General features: G+C 41.1%; 1 protein-coding gene across 2 annotated transcripts in view; it reads left to right on the top strand.

Moving 5' to 3' along the window:
- The first annotated feature begins 2,815 nt into the window (after positions 1–2,815).
- Positions 2,816–27,066, top strand: part of vps53 (VPS53 subunit of GARP complex) — a 35,624-nt gene continuing 11,373 nt past the window's right edge. The window contains exons 1-14 of one of the 2 annotated variants that reach the window (XM_033631782.2): positions 2,816–2,956; positions 3,467–3,547; positions 6,685–6,734; positions 6,832–6,898; positions 15,035–15,121; positions 15,545–15,660; positions 16,279–16,398; positions 19,515–19,593; positions 19,710–19,853; positions 19,969–20,111; positions 20,711–20,852; positions 22,450–22,545; positions 25,214–25,308; positions 26,353–26,595. In XM_033631782.2, coding sequence (XP_033487673.1) covers positions 2,870–2,956; positions 3,467–3,547; positions 6,685–6,734; positions 6,832–6,898; positions 15,035–15,121; positions 15,545–15,660; positions 16,279–16,398; positions 19,515–19,593; positions 19,710–19,853; positions 19,969–20,111; positions 20,711–20,852; positions 22,450–22,545; positions 25,214–25,308; positions 26,353–26,595 — 1,550 coding nt within the window. In that variant the 5' untranslated portion in view covers positions 2,816–2,869. Of the gene's footprint in view, positions 2,957–3,466; positions 3,548–6,684; positions 6,735–6,831; positions 6,899–15,034; positions 15,122–15,544; positions 15,661–16,278; positions 16,399–19,514; positions 19,594–19,709; positions 19,854–19,968; positions 20,112–20,710; positions 20,853–22,446; positions 22,546–25,213; positions 25,309–26,352; positions 26,596–27,066 lie in introns of both variants that reach the window. The other variant, XM_033631781.2, reaches the window with a different exon arrangement.

Genomic DNA, 27,066 nt, shown 5'->3' with positions numbered 1-27,066 from the left:
GATAACGCCATTTCTGTCTTCTTCTCTCCTCAACACGCCCCCCCTTTCTTTGATACTTTGTCCTCTACTCGTCTCAGTCCCCTATCTCCTTCTGCCCTTTCGCCACTCCACTGCTTTCCTCCTCTCGTCTGCCTTGTTATGCTCCAGCTCGTCTCCTGTCTGCTCCTTTAAATAGCCGTACTAAAAGCTCTCTTATGTGTCTCTTTGGAATTAAACAGAACAGTGTAATGGGGGCTGGGGCTTGTGGGAGGATGTGTGTTTGTGTGTTGCTTCTGACACCAGCAGAGGGCACTGCTGCTCCTAAAATGATAATGTGTGCACAGATGACAGCAATATGTTACTGTAGTTGGAGGCTGGTTTCTTGACACAGTAGGAGTGGTGGAGACAATTTTAGTACATAAAATTGTCCCTGCAGGGCACATTGTCAGTCAAATCCTGTTACAGGTTGGGACACCCCATGATGTATTAAGATCAGAGCAGAGCTCGGAGGAGATTTGTGGGCAGACGGTGGGGGTGGAGGTTGTAAGGCTGTGTAAAATGTAATTGAAATATTCTGAGCAGGGATTTTCTTCACCTCAGTTCTTGCGGGGCTTTAACGGATGAAGGTGGTAAAGACGTAAAGAGAGCACTTAATCTATCTGTATTTGATGTAATTTACCTGTAATTATTGGGAGCATTTGTTCTCATACACGCAGGCATTAATGCAGTCAGGAGAAGTGATGTGACATTTTGATGCCTCCGCATGCCACTAATGAGTTCCTCCTGCTAGCTGTGTGTGTGCATATTGGAGATCATGATCCTGTGAGGCCAGAGGGAAGGCATCATCTGCAAACAACAGCAATAGAGATATCAGCCTTATGTTGGTCTGTCAGTTGGGGTGCAAAATAACAAAGCTGAGAGGAAAAAAGATTTTTTTTAAACGTATAAATAAACAAATAAAAAGGAATAAATTAATAATATTTAAATGTCTTCTTATAATGTGCTTTTATTGCACTTTATTTCTATGTTTTATACTTTGAATGGTCTTGTTGCTCAAAGTGGTTAAAATAAACTTGCTTTCCCCTTCTTCTTCTGATTATACTTGTATTTATGATTGTTTTCAATACATAAAATACTACCCTTACATCACTGCACCCTGTGGAGTCTGATGACAACTTCAACAGGTCTTGCTCCATGTGTACAAAATGGTTCCTATTCTTCTCATCCAAAATATGGTCGGACAAAACCAATCTATCTAACAAGTTATCTTTGATGTAGCTGCAAAATATCACTGTCGTGCAAAAAATAACTGTAGTAACTGTATGAGTGTATGATTCAACCATGGTCAAGGTTTGGTATTTTGAAAGGTCTCAGAGTCCTTCACTGTCTGCATGCAGGCATGTGAGGGGGCCCCATGGTGTCTGAAGGTTATAATACTGTAAGATGAAGACCTTGTAGATGTTCAGACTCCAGTGTTAAACAGATTGGATGAAGGGTTACACGTGCTTCTGTATGATGTGTGAAATACACTGTGTAAGGCTGAATCATTGTTCTACTAGTTTTTGGTATGTTTCCATGCATACGTGTTGTACAAAGATCTATGACGTCACATTTGTGTTGTAAGAAACATATATTTAAGTAAGATAAGCTAAGGCTCATTGAATTCATTTTATTATTCATCAAAATGAAGACCAAGAGTACAACTTTTTTCACATCAACCACTTTTTGCAGTTGTGGCGAGACTCATTTTTTTTTATTTCATAAAAGTGTAAAACCAACAACACAGACATATGAACAGCTGTTTACTTGTGTTCTCTGAATGTTAGGCTACAATATTCTACATAGCAGAGGCCTACATATGAATAATTAGAAATAATAACAGCCAGCTTATTGCTTGTTGACTTCATACCTCTAATTTCCACATCTTGACAACCAATAATTTATCATAGGCACAATGTTGGATCATTCATGGGCACTTTCAAGAGGGAGGGAGGATCTGTCTAGAGATTAAATTTGCACCAAGGGTCAGGAAAGATATGCAGGACGAAGAGGAAGCGAGGGATGTGTGTTGGGGGGATGATTATAATCCAAGGTTTAAGTTTAATGTTGAAGAGGTGAAGAAAAGATATGTTTCATTTCCACTTCCTCCTCAGATTAAAGAGGTGAACTTCAAAATTTTAAATGAGATTTATCCAGTGAACAAATTCTTAAGAATGAGATTCAATATTGATGTGAACGACTGTATATTTTGTGTCAGGGGAACATGAACATGTGTTTTATTGTTGTGATTTAGTGCAGCCCTTCTGGAGTGATATGCAGTAGGTACTGGCTGCAATCCAGGGATTTTGAGTTGTCACCCTTGGCAGTGAAGACAATTAGATTTGTTGTGTATGTGTTGATAGCAATGACTTTGTTCAAAATAATGTCCTCTTACTGGGGACGTTTTTCGTACATATAAGCAGACATTTTAAGGCTAAAATTAGGTTGAAACTCCTTAGTAAGTCACAGAAACTTGTTAAAGACAAGAAAGCTCTTAAGTTATTTTCATAACTAAATATGTTTAAATTAAATGTATGTGTGTTGTGTACATGTTTGAATCAATTTAAATGAGTTTTTTATTTATTTGTTTCATTTGCATTTTTCTGTTTTGTTATTATTAATAAAAAATATTATTATATTATTTATAAAAATGTGACTTGTATTTAAAAAAAATCTCAATGAAGCCGGAAAAAAACATAAATAAATTAAAATAAACAAAATGAATGAGCCATAGTTTAAGTTAAAGTTCTGATTTCCGATAGCCCTGAAAGCACCGTTTCTCCAACGTCATCAGGTATCCCAGAAGCCTCCTCACCAGGAAGTGGTATGCCGGAGAGGTTTTGTTTTGACAATGATGGAGGAGGAAGAATTTGAATTTGCTGAGGATTTGGAGGCTATTTTGCATCTGACCCCAGAGGTGCAGCTAGCCATTGAACAGGTGCCGTGTGACCTCGTTACTACTGCGGCTTTTTAAACACTGTTGCTGCGCGTGCTAACAAACCAGCTGTTAGCAGGCTAACTGGATGTGACACTGCTGTATGACGACAGCTAGCTATGAAACGATGATTTTCCCACTTTATAAACAGCATTTAGCTTCTAGACAAGTGTGTGAGGTTGTTTAAATGTCGGTAAAATGTTAATATTATCTGGAAAATGTGTGACGTTAGTGTACAAAGCTGTGTTTAACGTTACTCCTCGGTGAAAGTCGTCGTGAATGTCAGGATACGATTGTATCTGTAACGTTGGTGACAAACGGCTCATTTGACAGCGTGTATGTGCAGGTTGTCAGCAATGACCCGGCCAATGTTATGACAGGAAACTGCTGAACAACGTTACAAAGCATCACCTGTTTGCATGTTGAAGTCACCCCAGTACACCATCATATATGCAGTGTAGCACCGTCAGCCGTGACTTTGTGACCGACCGTCGTTTGTCTTCTGTATCCAAGGTTTTCCCCAGCCAGGACCCGCTGGACAGAGCAGACTTCAATGCTGTGGAGTACATCAACACACTGTTCCCCACAGAGCAGGTACAGTGATGTGACACAGGCTGCAGCCACACTGATGTGCATTGTGCATATTGATATCTGCTTTAGTCTGGACCAGCTGATAGTCAACATATTCAATTCAATTCAATTCAATTTTATTTATAAAGCCCAATATCACAAATCACAATTTGCCTCACAGGGCTTTACAGCATACGACATCCCTCTGTCCTTATGACCCTCGCAGCGGATAAAGAAAAACCCCCCGAAAAAACTCCTTTAACGGGGGGAAAAAACGGTAGAAACCTCAGGAAGAGCAACTGAGGAGGGATCCCTCTTCCAGGACGGACAGACATGCAATAGATGTCATACAGAACAGATCAGCATAATAAATTAACAGTAATCCACATGACACAATGAGACAGAGAGAGGGAGAGAGAGAGAGAGAGATGCAGGTAATGACAGTAGCTTACAACAACATTATTGAAAGTAATAATATTATAGTTATAGTTCTGGCTACTGTGGTACAATATGTTGAAAGCATGTATTAATATCTGGCAGTATACATGTGTGACAATAGTCAACAGTTAACCTGAGAGACAGTGGAGCACAAAGGCTCCGGAGAAGAAGCCCAGTTAGTGACATCCAGAATGGCTGAGTTAGCAAGATGCAGTAATAGAATACGAGAGAGAGAGAGAAGGAGAGAAGGTGCCCGGTGGATTATAGGGGGGTCCTCTGGCAGACTAGGCCTAAGTCAGCCTAACTAGGGGCTGGTACAGGGCAAGCCTGAGCCAGCCCTAACTATAAGCTTTATCAAAGAGGAAAGTCTTAAGTCTAGTCTTAAATGTGGAGACGGTGTCTGCCTCCCGGACCGTAACAGGAAGATGATTCCACAGGAGAGGAGCCTGATAGCTGAAGGCTCTGGCTCCTGATCTACTTTTGGAGACTTTAGGGACCACGAGTAACCTTGCGTTCTCAGAGCGCAGTGTTCTGGTGGGATAATATGGCACTATGAGCTCTCTAAGATATGATGGAGCATATGACACAAGTGGATTGACAGTTTGTGTTTTTGGTCATCTGAGAAAATAAAAATAACTAGACTTTTTTTCAGCTGACATTCTGACTCATCAGAGTAGGAAAAAACAGGTGTCACCTACACTGATCAGCTGCAACATTAAAACCACTGACAAAGTAAGTGAATTATACTGATCATCTTGTTACAATATGATGTTCTGCTGGGAAACCTTTGGTCCTGGCATTCACGTGGATGCCACCTGACATGCACCCACCCAAGCACAGTTACAGACCAAGGACGCCCCCTCATGGCAGTGGCACTCCACAATGGCAGTAGCCCCACCACTGGGACAATGCATCATGCTACACTGCAACAAGTGCTCAGGAATGGCTCGAGGAACTTGACAAAGAGCCCAAAGTGTCCACCCAATCCCAATCTGGCTGATCATCTGTGGGACATGCTGATACCTCAGTTCACAACCCACAGGACTCAAAGGATTCTCCAACAATGCCCGGGTGCCGGACACCACAGGAAATTTGAGAGGTCCTGTGTCCATGCCACGAAAGGTCGAAGCCAAGTTCAATCCAAGGAGGCCTGACCCTGGATCGGGGAACCTCCGGAGTAACAGCACATCCCAAGAATGCTCGATCAGGTTGGGGTCTTGGGAATTTTGAGGCCACGTCGATACGTTGAGTTCTTTGTTACATTCCCTTGGCCATTCCTGAGCAGTGTATGCCATTTAGCATGACATGTCATACTGCCTGGGTGAGGCACTGCCATCATGGAGAGCCATTGCCATGAGGGGGCATACTTGGTCTGCAGCTTTGTTTGGGTGGGGTGGAGCACGTCAGGTGGCATCCACATATATGCCAGGACCCAAGGTTTCCCAGCAGAACATTGCATTGTAACAAATTTGTAATAAATATGATGTTATTCACTTCACCTGCCAGTGATGTTAATGTTTTGGCTGATAGGTGTATATTGTAACATTAACAACGGTCCTGTTCTGTTCAGGTGACCCAGTAAGTCATGACAGTGTGACAGTGAGCCGGCAAGCACAATATCAGAACCCCAAAACTGAAGCAGCTAAATTAAATTCAACCATCACTAATTTCATTACATACATTTGTATGTTTCCTACTGTGACATATCAGAAAATCTTACATGAAAAAGTATCTGTATTGTGAATGCTAAATAACTGTGTTGCACTTTATCTTAAAACACTATACAGTATCATCCATATACTGTACATGTGTGTATACTCCATCTCCATGAGGGGTCACTGTAGACCTATGGTTAGTGCTAATATACATTGAATGGTTCCTATTAGTGTGCATGCATTTTCATCTAACTGGGTTTTGTGCGCAATAAATCAGTAGGTAAGGAGTTACACCTGCCCTGCATTTGACATGAAGATGTCTGTATAATTTAAAGCGAACTAATCTGCTTGTTTCCGCAAACTTGCATGAAGTTATATAAAGTATGTATTTCTGTACAGAGGTGTTTTTTTTGTTCATGTAAAATACACAATCAGCAAGAAAACACATAAAAGCAATACGTCACCCACGAAGGGACCATGTGTATATCAATTAGTCATGCTGCGTTGCCTTGAATTCATGAAGAAAATTTTGTTTACTTGCATGCCTCCATGGAAAGTGGCAAACATACTGATTTACTGATTGACTGGGGATGACTGGGTTTAACAACAACAAAACTATATCAAAACATCTGTTTACAAACTCTCACACAGCTTTGCAGTATAATCCAAGCCTCATTTATCCAGTCGGATGCTCAGGACTTTCCAAACACATGCATTTTTGCTAAAACCTCACTATCTAAAACTGAACTGGAAGTGCAACTTTTCTGTGTTCTCTTCAAAGCCGGACACCAATACTAAGGTTTTATAGTGAAAATTCATGAGTTTGGGAAGCACTGAGCGTATGACTGGTTAGAAGAGGCTTGGATCATACTGCAGAGTTGTGTGAGAGTTTGTAAATTGATCTTTTGAAATAGTTTTGTGAAACATGGTCCCCAGTCAATTAATAAATCAGTTTGTTCACTGTTTTCTGAGGAGGCTTGCAGAAAAACTAAATTTATTGATGAATTTAAGGTAACACAGCAGTCGCCTCATGTTTTCCTGATTTCCCGTTTTTGCTTTTCCCCTCAGTCTTTGGCTAACATTGACGATGTGGTAAACAAGATCCGTCTGAAGATCCGGTGAGTTTGTGTCAATGACTTGGTAACACTCTTGTTTGTGTTTGTGTTGTACCCTGTTGTAACCTGACACATTGTCGTTTTGTGTCTAATATTATAGGCGCCTGGATGACAATATCAGGATGGTGGTCAGAGGCCAGACCAACGTGGGCCAGGATGGCAGACAGGTGAGTTGAGTTGCAGGTTATAGAGGGACGCACTGCAGTGGGTAGACAAACTTTATAGACTTTGATTTTTTTTTTGCGATGAATTTGATCACTTTTCTGGCGGCATGACCAGAAAAAAATAGTCCTTTGAGTTTAGTTATATTTTTCATCAGCTGTCAGACTTATAGACGTGCTTGGATGATGTCATTGTGTTATGGTGATAGTGGTAGAGCCAGAGCTGTTTGCTAAGGGTGATTGGTACATGTGTCGGTCCCAGGGAAAATCAAGAAACACAGTATGCAGACCTTGCATGCCCTAATGGGGGATATGGGGGAGATTAACAACCAGTGTTGCATGTTTTATACACACACCACCAGGTCTTTTTATCACTTGTGCTGTTCAAAACAGCATCACTCAGTCAGAATAGTGCCAGTTGTTGCTCCCAACTCAGAAAAACATGTTCTTCCCGCTCGCCCGCTCTTTCCTCTCTCCACACTGCTTCCATGGAAAAGGACAAGATGACTCAGAACCATTCCCACTGCTCAAACTCCTCTTTACGGAAAACACGTCTGGGAAATAGATTCCCGTATGTAAATACTTAGATTTCTTTTAAACCCAGTCTTTTGAGTCTTTGCCTTTTCTTGCGGGAGCATGATGGAAAAGAACAGCTCCTGCTGATTTAGTCCAGGTCCTCGCCCTGTCAAGGACTTGTGGCTTAAAGGGAATGTGACACCTGACTGGTGAGTCGTGTGTGTTCTGACCAGTTGACATGATTAGGTGTGCGTTGTCGTCAGGGTGTCTGGCCCGGTGGCCCCGTCTTCCCCAGTTAGCTACCGTTTGGTAGCGGAAACGCTCTAAATCCCCTCCAGACCAATAACATTATACAGTCACACACAATAATTTTAGTTTGTTTTTCCAACCCCACTGTGCCATTCCAACATTTCCAGAGGGAAAATCCTTTCAGCAGACGGAAAGATGGAGAGGTGTTCATTTCAAGATGGCGACTGAAACATAAAGACAGCAAGAGAACAAAACCAACAACATCAGCAATTTAGTCATTTCTGCTGTTGATTGAAGTCACTCGCTGAGCTAAATGCAATCCCCAGGTTGAAACCTAAGATGGTAACATTTATGGAGAAGGATGGAGAGAGTGAGATGGGAGGAGGGAGAAAGTGGAGGAGGTCTGGGGAATGATTTCTCTGGTGTGTTTTTTTTCCTGTAGGGAGTCGGGCAGTTATATGCTGCAGGACTGAGAGTGTGGAAATGTGATTCTCTCAGTGGTCAGACGCTGGCGTCTAATAGAGCAGATTTTTAGTGTGTCGATGGCTGTGCTAGTTGGCAGTGAAAAGCTTTATGTTTCTTTCATATGGGTAAAAAAAAACAACAACTAATGTCTGTTGCATCACATTTAGACAGATGCATATGCACATTGGTGACAGTATGATTGACTGTCAGACATGGTATCTGGTGGCAGAGGGACAGATTCAAGTTATAATGATATGAATTCTGTCATTAAGCAGAAATTATGTCTGTGCTCATATACAGCAGTCAGACTAACAGTCCAGACTAATCCCTTTAACCTGCATGATTTCATGTGGTTGAAATATCATGTTATGTTTCGATGTAATTTCCTACAGTGCTGAAGGTGAGGGCAGATTGTTGGACTCTCCTGACCAGTCTGGCTGTGATGGCCAGGGGGCAGAGCCAGACGTCATAAACATTTGTGGCTCAGCCCAAACCCAGGGGGGTCAGGAGGCATGTTCCCTTTGGGAGATTTTTTTTTCTGTGTGCATTATTTTTCCAGCCATTTAAGATAATTGAATGCCTAAAAAAAAAATCTGTACATCATTTGGGAGAAAGATAATAGTTGCCAGGAAAACAAAACCATCCTGTAGAGTAGGGGTGGGAGATATGGCCCTAAAATGATATCACGGTATTTCAGGGTATTTTTGCGATAACGATATTCTTGATGATATGACAAATTAGTAAAAAACAATTTATTATTAATTTAGGAAAACACAATTGCAACAAAATAAGTGATGTAGTTTTACAGTTTTCCTTCAAATATTCAGTAAAAACTAAAATGATCTCTCATTTCTTTAGTTTGTTAACAACAGCAGTAACTCAGAGTGAGATTCAGATTCTGTATACAGTATTAATAGATCAACAAAATAAAATCCACCACAAAGAGTGTGGAGAGGGAGAGATGCTGTTCTGCTGCCAGAGGAGCCACTGACTGAGTTCCCTCTGAGTGGTAACTTTGCTAAAAGAGTCTGAGAAGTCCGGGGCTTTTCATAAAACATTCAGGGCGTCATAGGTAATTCCACACTACCGAAGCTGCTCCTCTTTTTGGAATAATTTCGCTTTCAGCCATGCTTCTTGTTGCCGTGGTTAACAGTAGGATGTCAGTATGTCAACAAGTCTAAATATTGCGAGTGTCATGATGTGAATTTTGCATAGGATTTTAAAAACTATATTGGTATTATCGTGAACGAGATGACACCCCTACTGTAGAGCCTACATCCTGTTTTGTATCCAGTAGTTCTCCAAAAGTCTTCATCATTCTGAAACTGTAACACAACAACTGTTTAGGATGACTCATTTTCACTCCTACCAACTAAAAAGACACAAAAAATTGAATTAAACAGCATCACTAATAGGGAAGTAATAAACACTGGCTTCACTGATTTTCTAGTTCACTCAGAAAGACTGAGAGAAAATGAAACACAGTTTAAGTTATCCTAAAATCCTAAAACAATTGGGGCTTTTGAGAAAGCATGTGGGACTGGAGCCCCAGAAGCCACCTCCTGCTCCACCACTGGTAGAATCCAATGTGGTGATGTTCACAACTCTACTCACATACACACAAGATATCTGTATCTGGTTGTAATCTGCCAGTGAAGAGTTTCCTACCGCACACGATGTTGCACGATGTTCCAGCCCGCCTGTTGTGAGGGTGATGTGAATACCGTATGCACACCTGCTCCGTAGTCAGCTCAGTATCACAGCACTAATGACGGGTTGTTAAGCATTTATTCTTCTTTCTTTTTATTAGAATAAAGGGCGTAAATGCAGTTTGGATGGCATCTATAAGTTGATGTCTGTGTTGAAGAATCTCATCAGTGAGACCAAACATTTGTTACTAGTTACGCCTTTCACATTAAGTTGCACACACATGCACACACTCATAGTGAGAGTGTGCTTGCTTGCTGCTTGCATGGTCTGCAACCTGGCATTTGTGTTTGTCTTTCTGTGTGTGTGCGTGTGTGTGTGCAGTCTTGTCCACTTTGGTATAGAGAGGGCTGCATTAGAAGATAGTGTCGGGCGGTATAGAAACAGCATTAATGTAAATATTTAAGGTTAACTCATAAAAGGCTGCCCACAGTTTGTTTAAGCTTCCCTGCTTTCATCCTCTCAGAGCTCTGTTTAAAACTTTCTTTTTTCTGTCTTAGTGTTTTAACTTTCTGTTTTCTGCATTTGTATTTCTTAAAATCAGGGTCGCTCTCTGCAGAGTCTTTTAGCTTGCACTTCATTTATGTGTGGTGACTTAATAAGTATATCCTATTAAATCTGACTACAACATTGACTTTGCCAAAACGTTGTATTGCTTTTTGAAAGGAAAATTAGACAATCGAGGCGATGCGCAGTAGCAGCAGCAGCAGCATCATAGTGTATTGCTATTTATAATGTGCATTTTGAAGTCGTGCTTTGGGTATTATTTACTGTCAGGTTTAATTATGACAAACCAATTGTGTTAGCGTTTGGAGTGATTCCATACAAAGCATTTCATCAGATTCTTTTCTCTGTTAAGTGAAACACTCTTCCCTATAAACTGTCTCCCTAAAATGTTTACATGAGGCATTGTGCTGAGGCAGTGATCCAACTGTTAAAATGATCCTGTTTGGTTGATCAGATTTATTGTATTTGGCATTAAACTCAGAAGTAGCATTTAATATTCCCCGTACTTCAGAAAGCTACACTGATGTCTGTCAGAGGGAGCAGTGAAGTGCACCCAAGCCCCTTTTTTAAACTTCCTTTGTGTGCCTTGGAACCTGTGCTGCTTATTGCACGTTAGGGATGCACTGGTGTGCATGTTTGCCTGTGCGTGTTTGTGTGAGAGCAGATAACATCTCGGGCATGGAGGCGCCTGCTGGGCAGTGGTCTCTCTCTGCTTTCCTCAAGGCTAAATACAGGAAATGAGCGCTAGGAAGCCGGCCAGATAGACTCAGCTGATTTGCAGCCTTGGAGGTTCTGGCCTCTTCTGCGTGCACTTTGTTTGCTCAAGAACTCCTCCAGGGAGCCTCTTTAAAGATTCAGTGGCCCTCCCTTCCTCCACACCTTTAGATAAAAGAGTAATCACATAACCTGCCTGCAGTTCTCCAATTCATTTATCCAATCATCCAACAACCATAGAGTTGTTTGAAGCATAACAAGAAAGACGGATGTGTGCGAGCCAGTCAGCTTTTGTTCGTCTTGATTAAAGAAGAGTTCCTCTCTGTCCAGCCTCTGCAGCAGACTGTCGCAACCTAGTCATATAACACACAGCAGATGAAGTTTTATCTTAGTTTAAGTGCATTCAGGTTAAAAATCCCCATGCAGGTTTCATTAGGCCCCTCACAATGATTATGTCATCAACATATCGAAGTTAGCAGAAGTAGGGCTGTAGTGGTGAAGGAATTTCCCTTGCGGTGATGAAGGGTGGCTCAACGTTGCAAAATGTGGTATTATCGCTATTATTAGTTATATTGCTGCTTTTTTAATGACAAAGATGACACAGTTTTAAAAGAAATTAAATACTTGTTCACCATTAAATGCATAACACAGAAGGGCAGTGAGGCACGATAAGGGCACAGCTTTCTTTTTGCGAAAAAAGCTTTGGTTTCTATGATACAGAATATCCACGGAAGTAAAAATGTCAGCACAAGGTGGAGTACTTGCTCGGCATGAAGGGAGGGCTGAAGCACGTAGGGACCTGCCAGTCAGTGTTGGTTCAGTATTAATTTCTCCTCCACTGTTGGTATTGTTCAGCGATGTGACGAACTTTGTAGTGTTTGTCCCGCCCCTCTTCCACTGTGATTAGACGGCTGGGTGAAAAAGTGGCAAGCAACTGTAGCATCTTACACAAAGTTTTTCATCTCTCAATGACCAGACAAAAATGTTAATACTTAAGCTTCTATGAAAAAAAAGAAACATGACCATAGTGGTTGTGGCAGTTGCTTGCCATCCCATGTGGATGGCTTGTTAATAGGGTGGTATTGCAATATTGCGGTTACTGCGACAGCCTTAAGCAAAAAGGTCGTGTCCTTAAATAGAAGAATATCTACATGCATCTGTGTTCACATAAGAATGTCATGAACATTTTAGCTGACATGGCACCAGATGAAACAGCAGGGTTTTCCCTGACATTATAAGATGTGGAGCCGCAAAAAACTGCTGAAACATGGTTTGCTGTTACTATTAAAGGGTGTACTTGCATTATTATGTCATTATATTATTACTATATCAGTAGCATGAAATGCTCCAAAAGAATACTTCACTGACAAAATGACCATTTGTATTTCAAATACTAATTGTGTGTTACGTTGGATTTGGGAAGAAAACTTTTCTTGCATGCCTCTATGGTGGATTGTGGAATTCAAAAAAGTTTAACATTCTTCGGGAATTTGTGTGAAAGGAGGCCCGCACCGAGTCTGTTTTTTTTCCCAGTTGTATGCACAGTACTTCCCAAACACATTTTCACTAAAACATTATGATTTAAAACACTTTGGCTAAATGAGTAGCTTGCCTGAGCATGCGTGTGCGTATGAGGATTGCTTGAGCAGGCACGCTGCTTGGCTTTGCATTATACTGTTTGTACCAACATGCTTTAAATCATAATGTTTTGGCAAACATGCATGTGCTTGGGGAGCACCAACCATACAACTGGGTAAATGAGACTTTGATTATACTGCAGGAGTTGTGTGAGAGTTTTTAAAAAGATGTTTTGGTATAGTTTTGCTGTTGTGAAATGTGGACCATATTTACTTCAGTTCATGAAGAATGGCGGCCTTTTTTTGGATTCTCCATTCACCGTGAAGGCATGCGTTAAAAAAGAAGTTTTCTTTACACATTCAACGTAACACAGGTTGAGTAACTGATATACAGATGGTAATTTTGCAGCTGAAGTATTCCTTTAAAATCACGATAAAATTGTTTCCGCAATTATTTCTGCGACAATATATCGTCCAATAAAAGTAGTTATTGTGACAGACCTACTGGTCATATCGTGTCGTCCTGACTTTAACTGTGTGTCCACCATACTGTCACCATGTGCTGGTCTTTGGCTTCACTCAGGAAGGAAAATGAATCCTCTGCTGTCAGTGCAAGCTGTGTTTATGTTTGTGTGTGTGTGTGTGCATGTGCACAGTTTTTGTGTGTTTGCTCACTCCATGTTTCTTAAAGGTGCTTGTAAAAGTGGTAAATTCCTTGCACAGCTGGTGCCGGCTGTTAGCATTCCTTTAGTGCGTGTGTGTGTGAATCTGAGGAGAGTCAAAGTTGTGTCACAGCATCGGGCCAAGTGAAGCCAATTACCTTGGCATCAGATGTCGGAGCACAATCTCTGTTTAGGACCATCAAAGAACAGCTGCCATGTCAGATGATGGGGAAATATTAGAATAGCACGTTAACTATCTTACGATTGTAACTGTCTAATGTTATCTAATCCGGTCTGGCTTTATAGGCTGTTAAAACTGCTAATAATCTCTTTAGCCTTTATAGTGACAGCCTTTATGTGGAGATTAGCCTTATGGCTCGTGTGTCGAACTAAGACCTATCAATGTCAGATATCTAGATAGCTCGCCAATTAGACGACCAATTAGTCTGTTTTCCAGAACTGGGAACAGGCATAAGCAGGATATTTTTTCACATGGACCAAAGCCAGTGGTGAGTGTGGACAAGGAAATATCCCTGGAAATTTGACCCAGACTGGCACACCACAACTGAGGCACAGTTATTCCACACACCGCCCTGCTTCTCACAACAAAGTATTACTAGTGTAGCATATTTTTTTCTAAAGGAAATTTAAAGGGAAGTAGATTTTTTTATTTTATGGGATGATACATTTTGATTAAAAGCAGAGTAAGAAACTAATCAATTTACCATCAGCTGCTGACAGAGTTTCCACATTCTCTGTTCATGAATTTGGGGATAAAAGGAAATCCAGACTGTCCCTTTCATTTAATTTTGGATATTTGAAACAGACACCAGAAGGGAGATTTATGTGCATTTGTTAGGTTGACTCATTTGCAATTAATGGACACTGCAGACCAGTGCAGTCTGCCAGCTTAGTGTATTAAGGAACAGAGAGAAAGCTAATTTGTAAGAGATGAAGATGTAAGACGAATGTATCCAAAGCCACAAATGTATTAGAGCTACAACAAATTATAAATTAATCATCAGTTGGCAACTATTAAATTATCACCAGCTAATTTGATGATTTTTTAAGAAAAATAAGTCAATATTCTTTGATTTCAGCTCCTTAAATGTGAATATTTTTTGGTTTCTTTACTCCTCCGTGATAGTCAATTGAATATTGTGGGGTTGTGGACAAATCAAGATATTTGAGGCCATCATCTTTGGCTTTATCACGTTGACATTTTTCACCATTTTCTGACATTTTCTGATCAAAGAACATCGATTAATTAAGAACATAATCGTCAACGATAAAAATACTTGTTCATTGAAGCCCTAAACTGTATTGCATCTCATGTGGAAGCAGCAAACAGCTGAAGACTTCTTCACCCTTCTTGTTTCTGTTCTGTCTGACTCCCCACTGCTCCACTGATCGACCAGCCAACAGATAGAAAACTCTGTAGCTGTCTACTCAGTCAAAATGAGTATGTGCGAGTAAACTGAGTGAGGAGTTTCTCATCCCTTTGCTCCTGTCAAGGTTATGTTGCATCTGAAGGTTTCCATTTTTTATCCACTTGTTTCTGCTTCAGGTGTTATTCTGACATGATTAGTGATGGACTGAGATGGACTTTGGTGTTCAAACTTCTTGAGTCCAAAATTTGAGTCCATTCAAACCACTTTTGTCAAACACTCTGTCAGTGATTTTTTTTTTTTTTACACAGTGTGTCTTCTCTGTATATCTCATATTGCTCTTTTTATTTTGGGCAGGCTTTGGAAGAGGCCCAGATCGCCATCCAGCAGCTCTTTGGCAAAATCAAAGACATTAAGGACAAGGCGGAGAAGTCTGAACAAATGGTATGCTCACAAATACACACACAAACACGCGTAAAAATACAAAGGTGGCTTGTTGAAGCTTATCAGAGACATGAACCTGGATCAGGAGAGATACACTCTGTATCCTCCTGTTACAATAGACAACAGTGGGGAGGGTTATTTAAAGTCAGAGTAATGGACCTTCCATGTGTCTGTCTGTTACACGTTTGTGTGTCAGAGGAAGGCCAATAGGCTGGATGCGTAGACAAAGGATAGGGGGGCCTCAAGAGGCATGTAGATGCAATTATTCCTCAAACCAGTGGGTGTGTCGTTCATCTTGCTATATTTTTCTTTGTCCTATCGGCCCATCCAGCAAACCATTTAGATTTATTTGCCTTCTTTTACTTCCTCCTTTTTTCCATGCTATATGACCGACCTGTCTGACTTGTTCCTCTTCCTGCGCAGGTCAAGGAGATTACAAGAGACATAAAGCAGCTGGACCATGCCAAGCGCCACCTAACAACATCCATCACCACCCTCAACCACCTGCACATGTTGGCCGGGGGTGTTGACTCTTTAGAGTGGGTACAATCACATTTCACAGATCAGTGCAAAAGATGTTCACAATTTATCCTCAAAGCTCATTTGACCAAAATAAATCTTAAAGGATTGTTCAGTGGTGCTGTAGTTGTGATATGTATGCTTAATGTTTGGGTTAGTTGCTGCCAGTTACAACGCAGGTCTTGTGTCAAGCCTTATATAACCCACACACTGTCAGCTTAATGATTTTTTTGTTGCCGTTTTCGTGTAGCCTGACAAAATAAAAAAAACCTTGGGGTTAAAGCTGCTAATGTATCCTGATGTAACTGCAAAACAAGACGAAAATCCCTTAAAATTTCACCCTAAAGACGGATGGAAAGAAAAACATACTGTGCCATCCCTACAAGAGGCTTAATCATTTTTATCTCTTGTATCCATATCCTTCTGTATTTCTTTTTTAAGAAGAGTGGGTGGTTTTCTCACCTCAGGAATGAATCGACACTGGTGAGAAATATACAGCTAGATTGATGCCCGTATGATACACTTGTTTACAGAGGTGCATGGCATTAATCACTTGGCAAACGTAGCGTAGAGCATGTAAAGGTACATATTGTCTTTAGATAATAATAGAAATTACTCATATGTGTGTTGTGTTTCAGAGCCATGACCAGAAAAAGGCAGTACGGTGAGGTTGCTAACCTTCTGCAGGGAGTGGTCAACGTGCTGGAGCATTTCCACAAGTACATGGGCATACCCCAGATCAGACAACTCTCTGAGAGGTAACTAACATGCACACTAACACATTTTGACAGCTTATATGTTTGCATAAGACTATTTCTTTACATATTTTCCTCAGGTACACTTTCTATGGGTGTATCAGCTGCATTGTTGCATCTCTTTAATGCTTTGGGGTTTAATGCCTTGCTCAAGCTCACTTGGGCTGCTGGGTAATCTGGAAGAGCAGCTCATTTCCAGTAGCCAGTTTAGAGCTTGATTTCTGCTTACAGCTGAAATGTTCCATAGCTCATCAGCTGAACTGTTGAAAAGTGGTTACAGTATTTGGCCGGAGGTATGCTGCATATTACATCCTGTTTATGCAGATATTCACACACATACATGCACAACACACACAGGAACACACAGGAAGGAAACTCGCTGAATAGGGCGCTATTATGCCAAAATTTCTTCCATTGTGAGAGATAAGGGGCGTAGATTTTCTGAGGGTTGTTTGCGTCTCCATGTATGTGATTCCACTCGTGTGGAAGATGCATTTAGTACATTTCGGACTTCAGATTGTTGTTCATGCTTGCATCATGTCTAACAGTGTAACATTTAATAAAAACTACATGTAGGAATGTTTGTTTGCTCTGGAGTCTGTGCTCAAGCACTCACACAAAGATTTACACACAGACAGAGACACACACAGAACAAAATGCATTGTTACGCTGTTGTTTCCCACAGTCCTGACTGATTAAATTTCCATTTTTACTCTAATTTTCCAGGAACATTAGAATCAATTTGGGACACATTGGCCAAGTTGATGTTTGAGTTCAAAGCAGTGCTGATCCCCAAAAACAAAAAAAGGATGACCTTCTGTTCTGTTTTGACTGAGGTGTGGCAGACCGTGTTCATACCAAATAACAGCTGCGTGGAAGAAATGACTCTGCCGGAGAAACAGATGATAGGAGAGGGAAAGGGGAGACACGAAGACGAGACAGACAGCTGGCTGCAAACAGTTAATAGAAAGTATATAGAGAGTAAGCAATAGAAAGTCCTCTCTGTGAGAAATGTGGGCAGGGTAACACACCAGCCAAAATCCTACACGTAGCAGGTAAACAGGGGACAGGAGATATAGAGGCAGGATGAAGGATCACAGAATTACAGCCACAGGGGAAAAAGTAGCTAAAGGATTTTTTTCTCCAGAGTTACCTGCAGCACCTTTAATTTAACAATAGCAAAAACAATAATAAGGCACTTATTACTACTATTATTATTACTACTACTATTACTACTTACTTACTACGCATTTTTATTAATTTCTGAATTCAAACAGCAAAAAAGACCTACTTTAAATCTTTTTTGTTTTTTTGTTTTTTTTTTTGTTTTGTTTTTTAGAGAGAAGACTTAGGTAAAACATTTCTGTCAATTATAAAATTAAATAAAATATACAAATAGATAAAAAGAAATAATTCTATTAATTTATATGTAGGTGATAGTGAAGACTATATTTAGGAGATGTTTATTTAGACAGTGCCGTGTTTAAAAATAAAAGGCAAAAACAAATAAAGCAAATAAATTAGCTAAATTCATATTTTAGTAGTGACAACTACAGAGGATATTTTCAGGTTAAAGAGAAATGCACATTTCAGCTTTAAACAAATGTGAAAATTCTACAGGATTAGTCTGAATGCATATTAGAGCCTCTTTTGACATTTCTCTACTCTTGCCTTTATGTCTTTAATTCAGTGAAAGATACCGACCTTCTGTCCTGACAGTAGTTTGAGCTGTGGCTAAATGGGGTCAGTGCAGCTGTCACCTTTAAACAGGATCAACGCTGATTATTTTTAAAAGGCTTGATTCTTGCCATCGCTTACTTTCCTAACTGTCTCTGTCTGGCAGGGAGACCAAATGTCTGGCTGTGTCGCACCATTGTATGTAAACGATGTGTATGCACATAAATGACTGGAGAAAATGCAGCCACAGGCTCGACACAGTCAGACCTGCTGCTGACAGATTGGTGTCTGGTATCAGCTTATCACAGTGTGAGATACAGCTGAAACAGGAGCTGGAGAGTTGTGTGTGTGTGTGTGTGTGTGTGTGTGTGTGTGTGTGTGTGTGTGATTAGATTTCTCATACTCAGACAGAAGCTGACCAGACAGAGGTGGATAGTTCGATATTTAGCCCACAGCGGGTGCTTGAAATGAAGGCTACCAGTTCAGTTAGCATCCATCTGTGACACAATCTCTCCACCCACTCCTGTTTATTCTGGACGATTGTCATGGCTTTGGGTGCTGTCCTTGGTTAACCTGGCCTGAATGCATTCGGACCAATACAGAGGACTGGACACGCTCAAATTGTCTTAAAGGGGAAGTACACCCATTTATAAAATTCATACATGTTATTCTCATGGTCTAAGACAGTCTAAAAATATTAGTAAACATGAAATACTCTCCCAAATCTAAAACTTAGAGTGCTAAAACTCACATTTATGATGTCATAGGGTATAAAGTCTGGAGGTGCTCCATAGACAATGAATTCTGGAAAGATGTTTTAGGTGACTCTGGGGAATGTTCTGAATATTTGGGTACATTTTCTGTTTTATAACTGAGAGCACTTCAAAATCAGGCTCCCATTCATTGTCTATCGAGCAGCTCCTGACTTCACACCTGATGACATCACAAGTTTGAGACTTACTTCTCTGGTTTCTGGCTTTGAGAGAGAGTAGCTCATGTTCACAAATATTGATTGAACTTTCCAAGGCCATGGGAATAACACTGGAATCCTTAGTTTAGGTGGTCTCTTCCCCTTTGAATATAACCCCATTATATAAACACTTCTCTACCAGGTTTGGAGTTTTCGTAATATTTTACAATAGCAATTTTTGTGATGTGTGTGCTATGACACTTCAGCTACATCACTGGTCTTGAGGTTTTCCAGGTACTAACTTGTAAATAGTGTATTTCTCTGTGGTCCTTCGACAATAATAAAACTAGGTATCTTTAAACTGGCTGTTAGCCATAAAAAGTGTTTGCCAGAGTGACTACAGAGCTAGAATTTTCAATCTTTAAAGGAGGCTAAAATCTGAAGGCTTCCACGTGAAAGTGCCACTGTTGTTTGAATGAGGAAACAATAAATAATAGATTTGTAATTAATCATTGGTTTTTGTCCTTTCCAGAGTAAAGGCAGCACAGAGCGAGTTGGGGACTCAGATCCTTGCAGATTTTGAAGAATCCTTTCCCTCTCAAGGTTCCAAGGTGAATATATTTTTCAGAAAAAAAAATCTCAGATCACCTCTGTTTAAACAATGTTCTTGTCTCGTTCCCATCTGTACAAAACTTAAGGTCAAACTTTTATGTCAATACCGATTCAGAGACCAGGTGGTCCTAGCAATGTGTTGAGAGATGCCTGCCAGGTGGCCAACGTGCTGGATCCACGCATCAAACAGGAGATCATCAAAAAGTTCATCAGACAGCACCTATCAGAGTACCTGGTGTTATTCCAGGAAAACCAAGATGTGAGTAAGAATTAATTTCATAATGTGTGATATCATATTAAATTGTAGTAAATACCTAATTTAAAAAGGGTGGTGTTTAGGTATGAATGAAAAAGTATCATACCCTGTTGCTCAGGTTGCATGGCTAGACAAGATCGATCGGCGCTATGCCTGGATCAAACGGCAGCTGGTGGACTATGAGGAGAAGTATGGACGCATGTTTCCTGAGGAGTGGTGCATGACGGAGCGTATTGCTGTGGAGTTCTGCCACATCACCAGGTAAACACACACCACAACATTTAGCATAAAAACCCATCAAGGACCAAGCATTACAAATGATCTTATACTATGAGGTTTATGGTTTGTGGCTTTACCCTATTCAGTGAATATTTTATGCTGCGTTTTGTCCCCCAAGAAAAGAAAATAAATTAAATGTAATTAAATTCAAAAGGCAGAAATTGAGAAATTGGTTGTGGGACTTTTCTGCATCATGAAATGAACCACACTGGTGTGGCGTGCCTGACGTGACTCTGTGATTTGGCTTTCGGTGCTGTTGACGTAGGTGGCCTACATGAGCAGTGACCTAGTGTCCACACTTCTCAGTCTTTTCCCCTCAGCTACATGAGGGAAGAAAAAGTGGGCACTGTTTGTGTGTTACTCCCGCGCTGCAGCTGACAATAAAAAAACATCTGGCAAAAATCAAAGAAGTAGCATTTGAGAAAAGCCTGACAAGACATGTTTTTGCTAAAAGGACAATTATGTAACAATTATTCACTAAGACAGATTATTGGACACATTTTGGGATGTAAAAGCAAAGAAATTAGAGGTAATACACTCAAACTGATGCTATGTCTGTTTTTTTCTTGTGTGTTTGTAAGGGTGGAGCTCGCCAAAGTCATGCGTACACGGGCTAAGGAGATTGAAGTGAAGCTGCTTCTGTTTGCTATTCAGAGGACCACAAACTTCGAGGGACTTCTGGCCAAACGCTTCACAGGATGCACCTTGACCGACACACCCGGAGTAAGAACAGCATACACAGACAAACAAAACATACGTGTCTATTGACTGTTTACTCCAGCTGCTTCAAATTATTCAAGCTGAACACAGAAAATTCAGTCAGCTATTGTAATTGGTGCAGTGTTAAGCATTGTTGCCTCACAGCAAGAGGACTCCTTGTTCGAACCCAGGGTGGGGGAGCCGTTAGGTGCGGACTTTGCATGTTCTCCCTGTGTGGGTTTTCTCCAGGTACTCCAGCTTCCTCCCACAGTCCAAAGACATGCAGGTTAATTGGTGACTCTAAATTGTCCATAGGTGTAAATGTGAGTGTGAATGGTTGTCTGTTTCTATGTGTCAGCCCTGTGATTGTCTGGTGACCTGTCCAGGGTGTACCCTGCCTCTCACCCAGTGTCAGCTGGGATAGGCTCCAGTCTGTATGTGTATACACTTTTCTCCAACGAGACCATACCACCTGTTGAAATCATGGATGTATAAAAAGAACTGGATACAACGTTGAAAGTGGAGCTTCATTTATTCCTATGAAAGTTGCTCAGTGGCGCATAAAGCCCAAAAAGCTTAATATCTGCAGCATGAAATTACCAGATTTTCTACACTGTAGTGGCCCTTAGAGCAAGTGGAGAAGGGAATTATGGCGGCTGAGCCTGGCTGAGCACATTTGAGCACAGCCAAGCGCAGCTGAGCGGCTAACTTCCTGTTTAACTAACATGAATGGGCATAAAATGATTTAGTCATTCAACTTCTCTGGTCTTTCCAAATGTTATCAGGCTGAATGGATCAAGCCCCGATGCAGCAAGTCAAAACAAGTCAGTTCAAGGGCATTGTGATGCTCAAAAAAATTGTATCTACTGATTTATATACATCTCTTTCCCAGTGTAAGTCTATAGGAAAAAGTTTTTGGGCCCCACTGTTTCAAGTATTGGACCCTGACATCGTGATTCCATGTTTGGCTACTCTGTAAAACTGGCTTTAAAGCCCGGCACTGTTCCTTGGGGCTTGGCTGAAATACTTTTAGTGTTGTGTTAGCAGAATGGCAGCGTGCAGATTGGTCCTATTAAGGCAAAAAATATTGGCAAAATATCTTTTGTTTGTACCATAATTACAATCATATTTTGTTGTGTTCCTCACTCACACACACACGAACAGCATTCTTTGTGCCACAGCCTGAAATAACCTCTTAATCCAGGTCATGTTGGCATGTGGAGGTGGAAGCGATACACAGAGAATGGAAGGATTCTGATTATTATTTTGTTGGGGGCACAACTAGGCCAAGCTTGTTCAGAACTGATAATATTTGGGCTCGTCAGAGGCCCTTTGTCCTCAGCTCAGTTTACACTCACGCCTGTTGGGTTCTGTAATTTAATCAGGGATTTGGTTGAGTGGAATTTTATAATTGGAGGTGCAGTTTTACCAAAGTCTCTCATGAAATGTTCTACATAAACACTGACGAAAGTGCTGAAACCTGGATCATATTTAAAAGAGTTTTTGATGATTACAGAAACTGTTCGCATGGAATTTCGTAGTGGCATTCAGACCTCTAATGATGCTCTAACAGCTGAGCAACAGAAACAAGACTCGTGTTTTATCTGTGCTTTTATAGCAGAAGAGGCCAGAGAGCCCTCTGGACCCAACTAACCCCTTCCTGGAGGATGAGGCAGGTGAGGATGTGGGCACAGATAAGGACGAGGACCTGGCTAAGGTGAGTTGACCTGGAATGACCCCAGATGACCTGTTCTGTAACATGAAGGGACATTCAGATGTCGTTTCCCCTGATGTGGAGCTGTCTGTAGGTCAAATAGATTTTCTTTTGGATTTCTTTCTAAAGCTCTGACTGCCTTTTTTTGTGGCAGGTTGAGCAGTGGTGTAGCAGCCTGATTTAAATACTCTCCCATGTACTACCTCCACTTACCACCATGTGCTTATGTGGCAGTAGTTTGAACACAAGAATCTTATCTGATAGACTCTTACTCTTGGCTGAAGGATGTTAGGTACACCTAGGTCAAACTGCTCCACTCCAATAAAACAATATAACAGCCCTGAGGGCTGAACAATGAGGTTAGAAATACAGAGGAAACTGCTTCAATTGATCTGGGGTCTCATTTAAAAACATTGCATACGCACAAAACAAGGCCTGAAACAAGTGTGCATCACTTCCCATGGAAAAGTTGTGATCTCTATGAAGACAGACTTTACGGGACAAACTTTGACCCATGCTCACAGACATTCTGGAGACAGGAAATTGGTGAAACAGAGGATGAGGTGGAAGCCTGATTGTAGAAACTGTCGAATATTTTTTGGCGCACGCCATTTTAGGCTTTTTTAGTAGCTATATATACAAGCTAAGATGTATTACAAAGGAATCCATAATAACAATAATGTAGATGTTGGTTGTCGTGATGGTAGTAGGTTGTTCCAGTGAGATGGTCCTGTGTATTTCAGTGAATTTTGATTAAGGGAAGTTCGACAGTACAGAAGACAAAAGTCCTTAGATTGTCTTGTGGAATATGAGTGAAAATCTTACAGTGTTGCCATTTGTATATTTATTACATGAATATAAACTAATGCAATGGACAGCTCTGCTATTTACTTCATTTTCTTGACTGTTGGAATACACAGTACAGCTGCTTCATTTCCTGGGCATTACGTGACCGGGCATTTTTCAATCCACTTGACGAGAATGGCTCACAGGTTGCTTCCCCCTGTGCACATTCATTTTCTATCTCATCACTGGCAGTAATGACTATGAGGTATAAGCTTTGAGGAGACAAATTTTGTCAGTGAGAGAAAATGACTTTCTTTTTCCTTCATCATTTCAGTGTTAACACATCACCAGTCTCAGGTAGCCAGCCAAAAGCAGATGGGTAATAGAAAGAGAATTACCATAGTTTAAAAAAATTCATATGTTATCATGTATGAAAAGATCAAAAATGGTCAATGTAAGCAGACTACTTGATTACCATAAGCAAATTATTTAGACAGCTTTTGTACAGGAATAATTCTGTCTAAAGCTTTTTGAGCCATGTGAACAGTTGATCATTTTAACTAGGGATGTTCCGACATGGATTTTTTCAGCTGATACTGATAATCGTCAATTACCTGCTTGCCATGGCTGTTGACTGATATGATAACCGATAATTTCACATTTTTGTGTTTTAAAGAGTAGTGTGTAACCTCTAGTTTATGTACACCTGGGGGTAAGAACGGCCTACTCCATAATCCTGACCTAACCAAATGAACCTGACATCTCTTCCATACCTGCCAACATTAGGTCTACTTTCAACACCCCTGCCCCCATATCACCCTACACTACAGATGAATCTAATAAATACAAGGATGTGAAAGTAAAATTACTTTTAATCTGTATTAACTAATGGTTGACGATAAGAGAGAGGGAAATTATGAAACACACCCATGCACCGTCTCACCATCCCACGATAGACTAGCCTACAACTACCAAGGAGAATAGTGCTGCACTTTTGATTCACCTCACACATTGAAACACAACTCGGACAAACAAGTAGCTATGTCTCACTCTCACACAGCCAGAGAGGTAATGATAGAAATAATCGCTAACTGTAGCATCACATGGCTAGCGGTTATTTATAAGTTTAACAACAGAGTCGAACTTTTTAAAAGCTTGGTGCGGGATGTGAGCCGCTGCTGCTAATTAGCTTGTGCTAACACTCTGGAGACAGTCCTCCAGCGCTGTGTCTAACCGTTCAGCGGTCAGAGATCAGACCCTTGGCGTTATCCTGTTGTCTTCCTCTGGAACTGTGAAAGACGGCTACACCGCAACATGTTTTGCTCAGACGAAAGCAGTCTGGCTTTGTATCATCAGCGCTATTTATCGGCTATAATTTTAATTATCTTAATAATGCATAATAAGTAAAATGTCCCTTTATCGGCCAATAATTTATCGGACCGATATATAATGTACATCCCTTATTGTAAACATGATCACTATAAGCAGTATACGCTGTACTCTCTCAGTGTAAAACAACATGGTTCAACAGCACCACAAACTGCAGCCTCCAGATGATCAAAAGTTGAATCGACACCTCTTTAAAAGTTTCAACAAATAATAACATTCATGAAAGTAAGATCAGTTGCAGGACTGGTGTATTGGACTGCGTAAGTTTTAGTGAGGTGGAGCTGATAAAGTAGGAGCTGAATGTATTTCATGCATGGTAAGCAAATCACTATCTCAAACATGTAACACCACCTTTGAAAACTGTGTTCAGTGTTTTGACGTTAACCTTTGCTTGCTGAGCTGGAGGCAAAACATAAACTCACTGATTGGCTCTTAGAGGAGCTGCAACCAAAACCTGTTATTTCACTCATTCCTCATTTTCCCTCCATTCTTTCAGCCCAGGAAGCCAAAAGCTCCGGACAACCCTTTCCACGGCATTGTCTCCAAGTGCTTTGAGCCTCATCTATACGTCTACATAGAATCCCAAGACAAGTGAGCAACACACACTCACACAAGCAGATGAGACCAAATTGGGTCGGGGTATACAGACGCGAGATCGGGAGCAGGTTGTGTTTAAAGCTGGCACATGCGTCCTTTTTCCATTGCCCACTCATCAATCAGATCCCCCACCTCCCATTCTACTTCCCTGCCTCTTCTGTCTTTCCATCTCTTGTTCCTGTACATGCCTCTGTCTCCACTGTGGCAGAAATGTTTCCCATTAGCTACACAACCACAGACGCTGAGAGAAACAGAGAAGGAGGTTGAATAAGTGCTGCCACAGCAGATCTGCCTATTTTCATTCCCACCTCTTTATTTTTTTTTCTTTGTGGTACCCCTTCTCCGCTCTCCTTCTATCTGTGTGGTTTTTGTTTCATTCCTCTCTTCATCCCAATCTCTTGTCTTTTATTTCTTTTATTCTTACAGTCTTTCTGTTTTCCTCCCTCTTCTACCACCATCCTTCACTTCTCCATCCCTCCCCTCCCCCCGTCATGGTGATCGCTCCTGAAACTGAACACGGTTCTGGGACTGCTGTGCTTGCATGCAGCTTCTGGCTCTTGGCTCTCTGGACCGTTAAATGCTGTTTGTCTGTCCAAGGGAACAGGATTGACCTATTCTGCAGCTACAACCTCATTTCAGCTCAGTCCAAAGCCCTTAAACAGGCAACAGCCAGATCAGCCTGTCCTCAGTGGGACATAGCGGGAGAGAACAGTGGCCTGCTTGTTTTGTCTTTGGCTTTAGTTCCAAGATTCAGTAAGATTGGGCCACACCAACTGACTGTGGACCTGTTTACTGTAGTCCTCAGGGTTTTGATATGCTCGGAATATTTTCCCCTATATATCCATGTGGCTTTCTGTCTGCCTGTTATATTATCCTTTTATTTGTTTAATGGATTTAGGAGCCAATCATGTTTTTAATGTTTAAATGTTTTTATTTAGTTCATTTAATTCCTTTCATGTGTCCCTAATCCAGCCACCCGTGTGTGTATGTGTGTGTGAACCTGTGTGGATTTGGCTATACATTTTTGGGTATCTGCAGGAACCTGGGTGAACTGATTGACCGGTTTGTGGCTGACTTTCGAGCTCAAGGCCCACCCAAGGCGGGTACTGAGGAGGGCGGAGCAGTGCTGCCCAGCTGTGCTGACCTCTTTGTCTATTACAAGAAGTGCATGGTGCAGTGTTCCCAACTGAGCACCGGAGAACCGATGATCGCCCTCACAACCATCTTCCAGAAATTCCTGAGAGAGTACGCTTGGAAGATCCTCTCTGGCAACCTGCCCAAGTAAGACTGGTTCCAGTTTGGTCACATATGTAGCACAAAACAGGAGATTGTCTGTGTCAGAGGCGTTCCCACCTACTGGAAATATTTGGTTTAGGCAAGGGGTGGCTTCTGGGAAGAGTGTGCAGGAGGCAGGACATGACAAAGATTATACCACGGTGACATAGCCCCATCGTAATTTTTTCATGAACTTTTTCTGCCGATTTCAGCTTCAGCCCATACCAGCAGAAGTTCCTCTCCAGTTAGACATTTTTGTTGCTGTCTTTGTGTAAATGGCACTTCTTCTTTACCCTCAGATGTTTATTTTCTTCCAGTTTGCACAAGCCTCATGTTAGAAATGTCATCAAGACGCCCACTTGCTCGCTGTGAATTCTCTGGACTATTACCTGATCTATTCACACATGGGCTCAATCGTATATGACACAGACTTTGTACTGGTGAGCTGGCAGGGTGAAGTCTGTTTAATGTCCGATG

Source organism: Epinephelus lanceolatus, chromosome 4, assembly GCF_041903045.1.
Source record: "Epinephelus lanceolatus isolate andai-2023 chromosome 4, ASM4190304v1, whole genome shotgun sequence".
In the NCBI taxonomy this organism is placed as follows: domain Eukaryota; kingdom Metazoa; phylum Chordata; class Actinopteri; order Perciformes; family Serranidae; genus Epinephelus; species Epinephelus lanceolatus.
Note: the sequence above shows the minus strand (reverse complement) of the source record. Positions and strands in the feature narration are given on the sequence as shown.